Source organism: Zootoca vivipara, chromosome 2 (genome assembly GCF_965207765.1).
Source record: "Zootoca vivipara chromosome 2, rZooViv2.hap1.1, whole genome shotgun sequence".
NCBI classification, from domain to species: Eukaryota; Metazoa; Chordata; class Lepidosauria; order Squamata; family Lacertidae; genus Zootoca; species Zootoca vivipara.
The window spans coordinates 97,446,532-97,461,774 of NC_142584.1; the positions used below are offsets into that span (position 1 = coordinate 97,446,532).

General features: G+C 42.6%; 1 protein-coding gene across 32 annotated transcripts in view; it reads left to right on the forward strand.

Annotated features, from left to right (window-relative positions):
* Positions 1-15,243, forward strand: part of MAGI1 (membrane associated guanylate kinase, WW and PDZ domain containing 1) — a 465,951-nt gene that overhangs the window by 391,500 nt on the left and 59,208 nt on the right. For all 32 annotated transcript variants that reach the window (XM_060271317.2, XM_088663303.1, XM_060271314.2 and 29 more), the window contains one exon: positions 619-1,239. In XM_060271317.2, coding sequence (XP_060127300.2) covers positions 619-1,239 — 621 coding nt within the window. The remainder of the gene's footprint in view (positions 1-618; positions 1,240-15,243) is intronic.

The window sequence follows — 15,243 nt, forward strand, 5'->3', positions numbered from 1 at the left end:
CCTTCTGATTGGCAAGCCCTAGGCTCTGTTGTTTAACCCACAGCGCCACCTGCGTCCCTAAATGTTTCACTACGTTGGGGATATTTAGGGATTCCCATCTTAAAGCAAACTTATGGTCAATATTTCATCCTTCACCTTCATTTTTCATGGTGCTTCTACTTTAAAGATGGGGAACCGAGGATTCAGAGAAACACAAGTCCGGACTCTAAATTCTGCCCATTTGACACATTGGCTTGCTTGCCCTTTGTACAAAACTCCATTTTGGTTTTCCTGTGCTTTTCCTCTTCACAGTTGCTGTTAAAAAGTGATTTAAAAGTCTTAGGCATCCAAAGACAAATGCACTTGATTCTTCATGCCCAATAGGTTTGCGCATAACGTTTCTAAAAACAGCCACCACCCACGATACAAAATTTTTAAAAAAATTCATAAAAGTGTGGGGGTTTTCAGACAGCTTGTGGCATGGCAAAATGTATTGCGTGTTTGCTGGTCAAATGAATGTTTTAAAAATATGACTAGATATGCGCTTCGGCGAACCTAAGGTAGTCCCATGCCATGATATGCTGATGCAACAGGCTTGGGCATGTAAATTCACAGACTTTTTGTCCACTTGCTCCCTAGGGGACGTTATCGTCAGCGTGAATGACACGTGTGTGCTGGGCCACACACACGCTCAAGTTGTCAAAATCTTCCAGTCGATCCCCATCGGCGCCAGCGTGGATCTAGAACTCTGCCGAGGCTATCCTCTGCCTTTCGACCCCGACGATCCCAACACGAGCCTAGTGACCTCTGTGGCCATCTTGGATAAAGAACCGATCATTGTGAACGGGCAGGAGAACTATGACTCCCCGGCGAGTCACGGCAGCAAGTCGGGGAAAGTAAACGGGATGAAGGAGCCCAGGCCCAGCAGCCCGGCCGAGGTTTCCTCGAACGGATCCCACGGTTACCCCAATGACACCGTCTCTTTGGCTTCTTCTATAGCGACGCAACCTGAACTCATAACTGTACATATAATCAAAGGGCCCATGGGCTTTGGCTTCACTATAGCAGACAGTCCCGGGGGTGGGGGGCAGAGAGTGAAGCAAATCGTTGACAGCCCAAGGTGCCGAGGCCTAAAAGAAGGGGATCTTATAGTGGAAGTCAGTAAGAAGAATGTCCAGAATCTAACTCACAACCAAGTGGTGGATATGCTTATCGAATGCCCTAAAGGAAGCGAGGTGACACTGCTTGTACAGCGAGGAGGTAGGTGTGATGTGTTTTTTCTTTTAGTTCACAGAACAGCACAGACTTAAAAGCAGCGTTTCCCAGCCAGGTGCCCTCTGGATGTTGTCAAACCTCAGTTCCCATCAGCTGCCAGTGGTCAGGGATGATGGGAGTTGTAGTCTGATGATTTCTGGGAGATACCAGGTTGGAGATGCCTGGCTTCAAGCATGTATGCTTGAATACACGCAGCCACCTGAGACTGATGAAAACTGATAGACATTTGCCTCTTCATTTGGATCATTCTTTTGAATAACCCTAAGGTAACAAAAACCAAAATGTGTCCCTGGTATTGTAAGCTTATTATAGATATGGAAGAGACTCGAGTCAATATGGCTCAGAATTTCTGAGAAGCGTTTTTTCGCCAAAAGTGGAATAGTTTTGCAAGTTCAATATTGAGATTCTTCATCATATACTTAGAAGCCTGGCAGTTTCGATTTTTCATTTTATTTTAAATGCACCCGTACCAATGCATTAGAAAAAGAAAATGACACATAGTATTAATCTTCCCATAGCAAACTGCATATGGAAATGGGAATCATGGTTGACATTTAAACTTCCTCATTATATATCCTGGGTATAATGAGATGGTGTGATCAGAAACTGCAGGTATCCAGTTTTAATGAGAATCTGAAATGATGAGTCGGCTGATTTTTTTTTAAAAAAATAATCTGTCTCATTTCTGTCTCATATTTTGGTCCCATATCAGTCGATCACCTTATTGCAGAAACAAAGGAAAGGAATTGCTATGACCTTGCTTTAGTTGCCATGCTCAACTTTTTGCATCCCCGGAAAGGTTGCTTTGATGCAGGGTGGATTTGATTTACGTAAATCAAATCGATTTAAATCACGATTTAAATCACTAGTCAGTAAGAATTGATTTAAATCTCTCTTTTTTTAACAGAAAGACTCATTCTTTCTGCTATAATCTTAATATTTACAACCAGATGAAGGTTTCATTTTTGGAATAATAAATTTTCAGAGTAGTTTTTACAGTTATATAAAAAATTACCGATTTGGTTATGCTATTAGAAATACATAGACCGATAACTATGAAATTATTGTGAGGTTTAATAAGTTAACTGTTTATATATGGACAACTTTTCTGCTGTACTTTATTGGAAGGAGAAAAATCATTTCCTTAGTAACAATTTAAACAATTTATTTAACTAAAACAATAACATTATAGTATTTTTTATTTTTAAAAAAAATCATTGATTTTTATCCATCCTGCTTTGATGCTCTGTGCTTAATTATGCTTTCCACCTGCTGGGAAAGTGATCCAGTACTTTTCTGAGAGGAGGGAGGGCTAATCACCTCGGAGCTGTGTCTCTTGCTCTCTTATAACCTGCCTGACACCAGCTGTCTACATTCACATGATCACAGCCAGGACATGCACATGCAACCCTTTTGTACCTGCTTCCTGGGAATAACCAGGAAACAAACCAAGAAGCTACAAGTGAGCTTATGTGGACTTCCAGTTCCAGGCTTGTTCGGAAGCCATTACTGTAACCATATTTTTTTCCACTTTGCACATCCTGGGAAGCTGTGGTTAACTGCAGCTTTTCTTGGTTTTATCTCCCCACTTCTCCAAAGGGAAGAGTGAAGCGGGAGAAAAGGACTATGTTGTGAGTGGATGAAGCTCATCCTTACTTATTGAGCTAGAATTTGGCTGCACAAACCTTTGCGCAGCCTCAGAATCACCTGGCAGGTTGCCACATGGGCTGTGCTCCTACAGACTTGCTGCACCCAAAGTTCTGCAACCTTTTGGGGCTTGTTCCATCCCTATTTAGGAAATCTCTGCCAACCATTTCACTTTCCCCCAGAAACGGGCAGGAAACATGCTGCCATGTTTGCAGGGGCTTTTTCTTTCTCTCCTATTGCCCCTGTGTCTACCCCTGCCGCATTGCATCCGCCCCAGTCCAGGGCTTTCTCAACTCAGCCGTATACCAGGTGGGCTGTTACCACCTGCATGTGCTCTATCATAGACACCTGTGCTCTATCATAGACAATCCCACGTCCTCTTTGCGCAGTGCATACCTTCTGAGTAGCTCAGAGATTTTAGAAATCGCCGGCACACTAAATGCATCAGTTCTCGACATCAGGAGATCTGACAATTCACAACCACAGAATGCCTCCCCTAAAATAAAATAAAAAAGCAGCAGTAATGGCTTGGCCCATCTCAGTTTTCGATGATTTGGTAACTTCTATGTATACCGTATGGGGCACTTTCACAAGGTTGGAGAATAGACAATATGGGCTGGAAGTCACCTTGCGATGACTCCGTTCCAAAATGGGGAAAGGATATTATGACAGATTTTATGAGCTGCTAATGGTATCTGCCTCGTTTTTTACGTGCATTACTGCCTTTGCGTGAAGGCAGGGAAAAGGGCGGGCTGAAGAGAGTTGGCACCTGGACTATAATTTGGCATAGTATTGTCATGCACTAACATAGCCTGCGCTAACTAGAAAGATGGGCAATTGCATATACAATTAGTATTGTAAAAATTATATATGCACATGCAGAGCAAGCCCAAAGTTTTGAAATAATTTTTGTGGTTTCTAGACTTCCTTTCTTACTTGTGCCTCTGGAGATCAAAGCAAAGAGTAGCAAAGAGAAACAAGTCTTTTAGTAGTTGTATAGGCAAGGAAGCATTAACTGATCCAGCTCAATCCTGTGGGGATAAGAAATATTTCACCTTCTGGAGCACCCAGTTCCACAAAACTATTTTAGGTTACAGAGTCCTCTTCTTTTCTTTTCTTTTTAAAACCACCTACTGTTGCTTGTTCCTTTTCTAGAGCCATAGGTCCCTGATACGGGTATCAGTATTCATAATGTTGCTACGCTTCTGAGAAGTGTGTGTGTGGCTCCCCCTTTATGATCGAACTCTTTCCCCGTCTCTCTTGAAGGAGATGCTTCTGTGGGTTGCATTTCCCTCCTTCTCCCTCTGCTGTCCACTGAAGAGAGTGCCGGGGAGACGCCTTAATGTCAGGCATTTATTTTATTAACACGCTGCTTGTGTTCATGCTGGCTTTGGCAGGCATCCTCTGCTACATGGCACAAAAGGCTGGTGTTCAGAGTCATCGGAAGAATTTTGTCAGCAGTGGTTACTAAGGCAGAAAAATATCAGAAATGGATGAGTAATAGATTTGAAAAGCTCAGCCAGCTCCGAGCCGCTCGTGTGCTCCTGACAATTATGCCCGATTGTTAAAATGCAAGGCGCATAGCCGGGGAAAGAGCAGCCCGTAAAATATTTACTACAATCCATCTTCATCTGGAGCTGTGACTTGCGATATTAGACTTGCTTGTGCCCACAGACCCTGTCGGGTTAAGGGACGGGAAGAGGGAGGTAATTGAAGGAAATGTGGAGGAAAAATAAAGCACAGCGTGAAAATAAAACCCTATAACCCACAATATTGTTGCATATGCTGTCTCAAAGTTACTCATCAAATAAAGTGAGGTTTGATTCATAGGTTACAGTAAGTGCTTGAAAACAGAACTATTTGGGTGCTGTTTTGGATAAAGCAATTATCTGTCTTGTTTGTTTGATTTCAGCTATGCTGTTATATTTCCACAAAAACGAGGAGTCAAAATGTATGACTGAACTTTTATTGGACCATAGAGCTAGCTGCTTTTGTACCATCAGCAGCCATGTGTTCTGAACTATTCGTTACATCAAGATGAATGAATGAATGTATGAATCAGGCAATTGGAAGAAGAATCTGCTGCCACACTTTTAAAGCACTGTGGTGGTTCTTTATAAACAGCCAAGGAATTATGAGAGCTCTAGGTTAGACTAGATGACCCACAGGGTCCCTTCCAACTCCGCAGCTCTATGATTCTATTATTTAAATTTCAGATACAGTATCTCGTACCATTTCCTAAGCTTGCACAATTGGCGCAAAGTTTGGAATGCTGGGAAGACTGTTGTAGAAAATTAAGCAAATAGGCAATTAGTATAATTGAGATGGAAAAATAATTTTAGCCCGCAGGGAATATGGTGGAAATAAATTCTCTTGCATTTGCATAACACTGTTGTTGTGCAACATGTGCAAAATTTGGGTATGCAGCTGTCGGCTGGTTATGTTGGCGGTTCGTTGGTTAAAAGTAACAGGAAGTGGGAGAGGATTTTCTTTTGAGTAATCAATCAGATGTTTTAAATAGACCCTTGAAATGAGGGTAAGGAAAAGGTGGCCCAAGCCGGTCCTGTTTCTGTTGGGTTATACCACACTAGCAGCAACAACAACAAACAAGTTTTTTTGAACAGACCTCAAGTATTTGGTGCCAATTCAATAGGGCTAGTTGTGTTAAGTCATTGGAACTCACCCCTCAGGGGGGAAAAATACCCAGAGTTTTGTAGCACCTTAAAGATCATCTGATTTATTGTGACATAATCTTTCATGGGCTAAAGCTCACTTTATCAGATACATCTGATAAAGTGGGCTCTGGTCCATGAAGGCTTATGCTACAATAAATCTGATAGCCTTTAAGCTGCTACAAGATTCTGTTCCTTTTCTTGGTGCTTAGTGGACAATACCATCTAGTTTAAACAAAGTCCTTGCTAACACTGTTAAATTTCAGTAACGGGCCCTTCTGCAAAATAATGATGATGATGATGCAACTATTATCTGTGCTTTATTGCTAGGCATTCCCTAGCCATGTGCTGGTGTTTTATATCAGATGTGATTTGATATAACACAAGGTGGCACAGCAGAACCTTATATTGTGCATTAAACAAGGCAGATTTAACTAGAGATGATATTCTCCATTCTCCCAGCTATTTCTTACATGCCGGTAACTCAAGCAGACGTTAAATTGTCTCAGCTAAGAGGACAACCATATTTTATCCTGGCTTGCTGAGAGCAGATTGCCATGCTATGCTCAGCACAAGGGGCTTCTGTGCATAATTTGGGAAGCATGAAATACTGAGGGCGCAGCTGAGTTTGGTTGGAAAGGTTGCAGCTGAGTGATTTATTAAGCATCCCCGTAAACACACGACGCCAGTAGGATCAAGGAGGCGCCTAGGATTGAAGGAAATGGCTGTAGTAGTTGCTCACAGTGAGTAACGGGACCCCTAGTGCAGTGTTTCTCAACCTTTTTTGGGCCACGGCACACTTGTTCCGTGAAAAAAATCACGAGGCACACCACCATTAAAAAAGTTAAAAAATTTAACTCTGTTCCGCCCTATATTATAATTATGACTGTAAGAAACACTTGCCAAATATTGCTTTCCGGCGGGTCAGTGTTGTATATTGGCGGCCGCCAGGCTCGTTTGCACTGAGCTTTGGGAAAGAGGAGGAGAAATATTGCTTTCCGGCGGGTAAGTGTTGTTTATTGGCGGCCGCCAGGCACATGACAATGCAAATCGCCCTTCTCGTCGCGGCACACCAGCTAGTGTGCCGCGGAACAGCGGTTGAGAAACGCTGCCCTAGTGCACATCCGTTGTCCGGCAAAGGCATAAATGGCTTGCAGGGGCATTCTGTTTCTTGAGAATGGCTCTGCAGCGTCTTGGGATTTGGCTATTACCGGATACTTGAATTTAACTGGTCACATTTCTTGAACACTTTGGTTTAATTCTTCTTCCCTGCCTCATCTACAGGACGGTCCTTTCTCTTTCAGCAGAGGGTTAGAAAAAATGCAAATATGAGGAGGCTCACTTTTGTGTGCAGTTGCTGTTTATGTTGCTTACATTAATATAGGCTAACTATTGGGCCTATATGGGATATAGGATCATAGGATTTTAGAGTCAGAAGGGACCATCAGGATCATCTAGCCTAGGGGTCAGCAACCCTTTTCAGCCGCGGGCCAGTCCACCGTCCCTCAGACCATGTGGTGGGCCGGACTATATTTTGGAATAAAATATGAACAAATTCCTATCTCCCACAAATAACCCAGAGATGCCTTTTCAATAAAGCACACATTCTACTCATGTAAAAACACACTGATTCCCGGACCGTTCGCTGGCCAGATTGAGAAGGTGATTGAGCCGCATCCGGCCCCCGGGCCTTAGGTTGCCTACCCCTGATAGCCCCTGCAATGCAAGAATCTTTTGCCCATGATCCTGAGATTAAAAGTTTTATGCTCTACCGCCATCCTAACCTTTGGCCGTGCTGGCTGGGGCTGATGGGAGTTGGTGTCCAACAGCATCTGAGGAGCCACAGGTTGCCCATCTTTCTGTTAATGCCGCGCCCGAGCTTTAAGCTGATATTGTGGCTTTGTGAAAAGTGGGAGAAATTTTTCTCTCTCCCTCCCTCCCTCTTGGGGATTACCTGTTGAACAGACTGGCCACAGATGGAGGTCAGGCAAGACAATCCCACTTAATACAACACATAATGTATTGTGTTCAGCATCATAAGATGTAGTTAGCTTCAATGCCTTTTTAAAGAAGATCCCCCCTCCCCAATTAATCAAATTAATGGAGCACGGATACCTATTAGCAATCAGCCATAATAGGTGGATTGCAACTCCATGTTCTGAGGCTTTATCCTCAGTCTGGTCCCTGCAGATAAGCATAAGCGATGGCCAGGGATGATGGGAGCTATGAGTCCAAAACACCTGAAGGGCACCAGGTTGAGGAAGGCTTTTCATAAGCAAGAAATAACTGGATTCCATAGGTAGAGAGAGGCAAACAACCAAGAAGGGCCTTGTGTGCTGTCTGAAGCATGGCCATTTTTGAAAACAAAGTTTTATCTCATACAGTTTAATTGGTGAACCGCTGTCGCTATTTTGCCCTTCTCATTTTTCCCCTTTTGGAGTTGCCTCCTGATAATAACATGAATGAGAACCCCAGGAAACAGAGTTTGGCCTCTGTTTTATTTATGGGATATCAGTAAAAGTTATAAAGTGGGTATTATGAGAATTTGTGGGAAGCCCCTTTGAGAACCTATTGGGGATATAAAATGGGATATAATTAGGTATTCTAAATAAAATTAATTAATTAATTAATAAAAAGACGGCATGTGCATTGACACAAAGATGCTGTGCAGCCTGTGATTTCACACACTGCAGCTGATGAGGTGTATTTTGAATGCTGATAATATATTCTGGGGTAATTTTGTTTTTCTAGTGTCTCTTTAATTGAGGAAAAAGAGGCCACAGCATAGTTGTAGAACAAGTCTTTTGCATGTAGAGGACACCAAGCATACAGCTGAAGTCAGTAGACGGTGATTCCCAACTCGTATGTTGATAACCTTGGTCTTTTCCTGTTGAATATGAACTGCACGGTGGAAAGATAGCCATTTCCCTGTTCCATGTGATCACTAGCCCTTCAATGAAGAATTATTTGCAAGGAATTATTCTTTCAGCTCAGCTCCACTGATTCTACACCTTGAAGATGCTATATATCTTTGAGGAGTTCTGAGCTCTGGCTTGGGATAACTGAATGCAGAATTAGAACCAAAAACGAGTTGCATGCGCGTGTGTTTTGCATCTGGACCTGCATCTCTGGACCTGCATTCTCTTGACAAAGCTGTGCTTCATAAGTTATGATGTCTACATTTTTTTATTTTAAAAACACACTTCAAAAGTACTTGCTTGCACAAGCAATCAACCCCCCCCCCCAAAATACCCAATACATCCAGACTTTCTGTCTTCTTTCCCCCCTCTTTTTATTTTGTACCAAGCCTGGAGTCATTTTGCCTTTCACAAAGCCCTTGAAATGGGGCTTTATTCATCTAATCTTTTATTAAAATTCTGCTGGCAACATTTTATGCAGAGTTAGTTTAGTATCCTCCTGCCTTCTCCACCAAAGAGCATTATTGACCATTAGTGTTAATAATTAAGAGCTCCCTGTTTTGCACTTGGAAGTCAAACATATTGACGTGCATTTCCTGAGTCACAGGGAGATTACAGTGGCTCCCTGGCCACGGGGTGAGAGATTTGTTTTACATTTCCGTTGTCTGTCTAGAGTAAGATGGATGCCCCTGTTTTAAAAATACATAGACATTTTTCAGGTACCCAAGGAAGCAGGGAGGTATCCCTTAGCTCGGAATGTACCCAGTCTTCTAACTTTCTATAGAATCACCACCCCAGCTCTGTTTGCCTTTCATGTTGAAGTCTGCCAATGCAAAGGTCCATGAGCTCTCGGGGTTTATTAGTTTTGCATTAATATCAGGGAAAGGGAGGATTCAAGAAGGTCTTAAAGTTCCGTTGGTTAATGAGCTTGATTATTAATTACTTTAGGTTATTATATTGGTAGCTGCCAGCATGATTCATGGAACTCCAGACTGACCATCTATTTTAGAAAGCAATAAAAAATTCCCTGTTCACAAAGCAGCACAAATGTTGTGCAAAGGGAATTTATTAATATAGCAAGAAACTCCGTAGCTGATAGTTTCCCCCCGTAATATAGTAAAACATCAAAGTCATTATGAAACAGTAAAAGTATTACATACGAAATGCTTAATAGCGCATGATTATCCTTTTTCCCAAAGTGTCATTTGCTAAGTAGAAGCTGCTGCTCCCAAACACGGCTTTAAGAGCACTGAACAATGAGAGAAATGTTTTGGTTCAGATGTTTATGATAATCTCAGTGATAATTAGTTTCATTTAAATGCTCTATTCCCTTCTTTTTGGAGGAACCCTGTGCATACACACGATTCCTTTAACTGATAGGAATATTAAATTAGTCTTGGGCATAAATTCCCTTTTGTAAAGAAAGTAAGTTTAAACGTATTACAATGATAGCTAAAATGAATATAGCCTCTGTTTTATTTATTTTTATTTCTGTGAGGAGCTGGATCTGTTTATAATTATTTGCTGTGTGACTTCCCGTCCAGTAGAGAGCACTATTTCGATTCACTCATATCTCAATTTCTTTGTGCTCAAACCACCTCTATCTCTTCCTAATGCTTCTCCTACTACAAAAGGACCATTGCTCAGTGATGGAGCACATGCTTTGTATACACGAGCCCTACTTCAGTCCCTAGCATCTCCAGGTAGGGATAGGAAAGACTCCTTCTCCAAGGACATTCTATACAAGATCTCAAAGTAACTGTCTTATTACAAAAGAATTTCAGAAATAGACTGGAAAGAGAAGTTGCTGAATTGCAACTTATTACCAAACTTAAAACCATGGAGAGACCTGGTCTGAATAGAGACATTGGATTCTTATCTCATTATACCGGTACATGTAAGACATGTAAGTTCATTATTCCTGTAGGTAAGACCAATTGCAGTCGTTAACAGTCATCAACAGGTTTACCACACCTATTAGCCAATCACCCATTCCCACCACCCTTCTGAGTAATACTCCTCCCCAGCCTCTCACTATATATAAGGGTCTGGTGACTTCTGTTTCAGTGTATCTGAAGAAGTGTGCATGCACACGAAAGCTCATATCAGTGACAATCTTAGTTGGTCTCTAAGATTCTACTGGAAGGAATTTTTTTATTTTGTTTCGACTATGGCAGGCCAACACGGCTACCTACCTTTAACTAGAACTCCTTCCTCCAGTGTTGGAGGCCCGCTGCCAATCAATGTTGACAATCCTGAGCCAGAAGGACGCAGTGTGCTGACTTGGTAGACATAGCTGCCAAGTTTTCCCTTTTCATGCGAGGAAGCCTATTCAGCATAAGGGAAAATCCCTTTAAAAAAGGGATAACTTGGCAGCTATGTTGGTAGATAGTAGCCATGGCTAGTTTTATCCACCATGAAATTGTCTAATCCTCTTTTAAAGCCATTCAAGTTCGTAGCCAACACTGCCAACTTTGGGAGTGAACACCACACTTTTTATTTATGCACCGTGTGAAGAAAACTTTCTTTTCTCTATCCTGCATCCTCCAGCACTCAGCTTCATTAAATGTCCGCAAGTTCTAGTGAGCCAGTGTGGTGTAGTAGTTAAGAGCAGTAGACTCGTAATCTGGGGAACCGGGTTCGCTTCCCCGCTCCTCCACATGCAGCTGCTGGGTGACCTTGGGCTAGTCACACTTCTCTGATGTCTCTCAGCCTCACTCACCTCACAGAGAGTTTGTTGTGGGGGAGGAAGGGAAAGGAGAATGTTAGCCGCTTTGAGACTCCTTCGGGTAGTGATAAAGCGGGATATCAAATCCAAACTACTCATCCTCTTCTTCTAGTGTTGTGAGAGAGGGTGAAAAAGGTTTCCCTGATCAGTTTTGCCATGCCATGCTACACTTTTCTGGGGTGTAATGATCCTGCTGCACTTTCATTTTCTACAGCACTTCCCTGCATGTCATGTTTCAGGCTAGCCTTGATGAGAGACAAACACAACCTTGCAACGAGCGATAGCTTAGTGCACTATGCATGCAATCATTTATAACACCCTCCAGAGTGAACATTTTGCCATGCATCCCTGTTAAATCAGAGAATGGGGAGGAACGCCAGAATCTCCAAACTTAGTGATGATGACCAACTTACTATATAAATGCTAAAGTAAGTTTTCTTGGGTAGATGGCTGTATTCCCCAAAGACAATGACTGATGGCAAAGGGAAGGCCAAGTCTCATCTTTCACTGCATGACATTTACAGCAAGTTACCTTCTTGCTGCGTGCTAATGAAATCTTCTCTGGGAGTTTCTGTTTGTTACCCCAGCAGAGACAGTTCTAATCTGTGGCATTCATTAGCTTAAAAATACTTGTTTGTGAAACCTATCCCCCTTTCAGTCTTGGTGGCGATGCAGTTGTTAACCTTGGGCTGTACCCAATGCTAATCCTACTCAGGACAGACCCCCTGAAGTTAATGGACATGGCTCATTAATTTCAGTGGGTCTACTTTGAGTAGATCTTGGTTAGATGCAACCTTTTGCATATTTATTTCTGCATGTTTGATTAAGGGATGTGCTCAAGCAGAGTACACAAAGGAGGAGGGGTAAGTGTGATTGATGCCTTCCCAATGTCATTGGATGACAGCTTCCATCATTTGTGATCGTAGGCCCTCCTTGCTGGGATTGATGGAAGTTGTAGCACAGCATTTTCAGAAGGGCATCACGTTGCTACCCTAATAAAGGACAGCAGTGTCTATGGAAGTCAGCTAAAGAAAGGCAGTGTTAATACTGCCAATCTTCAAATGCACAGGGAAATCCTCAGCTGTGGTTTCTTGTTGGCTGGTAGTTCTGCTCCTTGTCCTTCAGTTGAGAATACACAATGCAGATTGCGGCACATTTATTTCCTGGCTCGGTCCTTTGGCAGCTAGAATTACAATTGTAAATATGCCCTGATTTTAAATTAGAAAGCACCACTCTATAGGCAAGTATTAACAAGAAAGTCTTCTCCAGGCTGTTCCTTGTGATGGTACATTTGTCTGGATGCAAACCGCCTGTGTTGTATATGTGTGTTTTTCATACAAATCGTGTGTGTTAGCTTGTATTGGTAAGAAGTCAATTATTGCTTGTTCTGCAACAAACTCTGGCAAAGAGCAAAACCCTTGCAAGATTCATGGGCGCTTGAAATGCCAAGCAGTAGCTTGTGTATATTTTCCACCAATTTCCCCCAGCTATTTTCATTGGGGGGGGTGGGGTGGCAGCTGGAATTAATGGCAAACATTGAGAGGGAAGGTTTTTTTTTCCAGTCATTCATGTTTATTACATTTTAACATTTAATAACGCTGGTGCCATAAGCAAATCCCTTGTTCATTTTAAAAATGCAAAAGTTTTTCTTTGCTGCCATTTTATTATTAGTATTATTAATTAATTTGGCAATATCTCATTGCTGAGATTACTCTGTCCAAATGAGTGACCAAATGTGTGGGTGGGTGGGTGTGAGAGAGAGAACACAATTCTATAAAAGGTGAACCCATGCATGTTTATAGAATATTAGGAGTCTAAACCAGCTTCTATTCATACCCCGGTTTGGTGCTTGGGCAAACAGTTTCAGAGTAAGACATGTCATAGTCTGCCCAATTTCTCCTTCATTTTCTCCCTCCATATCAAAAATGGCTATCACTCCCCCTCCTGCTTTTAACAGAAGTCTGTGAAATAATACAGGCATACTAAATGTCTCTAAACTAAATAAAGCCTGCAGAATTACTGAAAAATAGGGGATTTTGTGCTGGGCATCTTTAAAGTTTAACTTGCTTTTCTGGGGGTGGGGGCGAGAAAAGAAAGCTTCCATAATGTGTTTATTTGGGGGGGGGTGTGAAATTTACAGGCAAGGTTACTTCTTCTGAGTGCATGAATTCTGCCAAGTTTCAGAAGGATAGCTGCAGTGGTTTTCCTGCAATGGCAACCATTTCAGTGTTGGGGTGTGTGTGTGCGTGTGTGTGTGTGTGTGCGCGCACACACACACACACAATTTCCCTGTGAGCAATTGTTCTTAAATTTTCAGAGATGCCCCTGCATAAGAATCCTGAAAATTGTGAGACATATAGGTCCATGGCCTTTTGTGCTAGATACTTTTAAATACTTTTAAATATTATTTGTGGGGAAGAGCTAAAAATGTTTAGCTTTCTGGGTACAATCATCCCCTCTGATTATAAGCTTGACCTGTCAGTCACAACCGTTCCTGCCACTTTGCCCTCTGTCCATAACGGTGGTGGTCTCCCTCTCCCCATCATCCCACTCGGATGCTCTCATCCGTCGAGAGGCATTCCTTCTGCTTCCAGCAGATTCCGACCTGAAACTTCCCCGTACCCACCCACCCACCCCTGGTCTGGATTGCCAGTTTACCCTGAAGTGCTTGCAGTGCTCCCCATTTTGACTTGCACCGCCTCGTAAAGAGCCCACTTTTTCTTGAGCAAGCCACCCATCTCTCTTGAGGCACCCTGCTTGCTTCTGGGATTTATCCAATGCATGAAAACGTTCGGAGAATGTTACTATTTATGATATGTAGAAAGCATTTATAATTTATACCACACCTCACAGTTTTAATCAGATTCACTGATAATCTAATTCTATACATATGGGAAACTGCAACTGGGAGGAACTTATAGAGATGGAACTTGCACTGAATTTTGCTGCATCCTGGTCCAGCTCTCTAGATAGTGAGTGGCTTATGCTGGAATTCCTTGTGCAAGTGTGGTGGAAATAGGGTTTCATTTCGGACGGCAGCAGACCTTAGTGCCAAGCATGTTGGCGAAGGCTGGCTTAGATAAAGGCAGCTCAGGTGCCAATGGAGTGTTGGGGGAAGCTGTTCTGCTTCCTGGTGTGTCAGCTCTTAACGTTGAACAGACTCTTGGAGACAAGGATTGTTCCCACATTGTAGAGCTGCAAGCTTTCTCACAAGCAAGCAGCACGTCAATGAGTCACTTCACACACTTTTTATTAGAAGTTGTGTTAGGTATCACATTGTCCCATAGGTTCAGAGCAGGTTGAGATGACCCTGGAAACAGAAAGGTAAGCTTTGAAAAGGAAACACAGCCAAAGGCAGCCTTCTACAAACTTGTGCCCTCCTGATATTGTTGAACTACAACTCCCATCATTCCTGGCCATTGGCTATTTTGACTAGAGCTGGCGGGAGTAGTAGTCCAACAATTTTGGAGGGTGCCAAGTCGGGAAAGCTGGTTTAAGGCTTAGATTTGTCCCAACCATCTAATCTTTGACCCAGAATGTCTATTTTTCCTTTTTGCTGTTTTAGATTTTCCTCGGGGGGGGGGGGGGAGGGCGGAATCAAGGAAATTGTTGAGAGTATTACCTTTCCTCTTTGGCGAAAATCAACTGTGTGTTCATAAAAGCATGACTTTTTTTATTTCTCATTTAAACAATTTCAGTAAAGGCAGGTGAGTGCCATATGAGGAGCATGTTACCAAAATAAAGATAGTTGACTGAGGAGGCTTGTGGTCCAGTAGATAGGGGAAAGTGGGGGTGGCAATATGAGAGGGGGGGGGGGAGAGGGAGAGAGAGCTGTGTTCTTCAGTTTGTATGCATTTTTGAAGTGTGCCAAAGTGTCTTCACATGTGTTTTGTGTGGAGAGGTTGTGAAATTTTCTGTGTGAAGGGTTTGCAGGTGATGGAGGTGTGTTATGAAGGGACCTACCTGAGTAGGGGCCTTAGAAAGTCAGTTCCACTTAGTTCATTGGCGTTTATTCCCCAGGTAA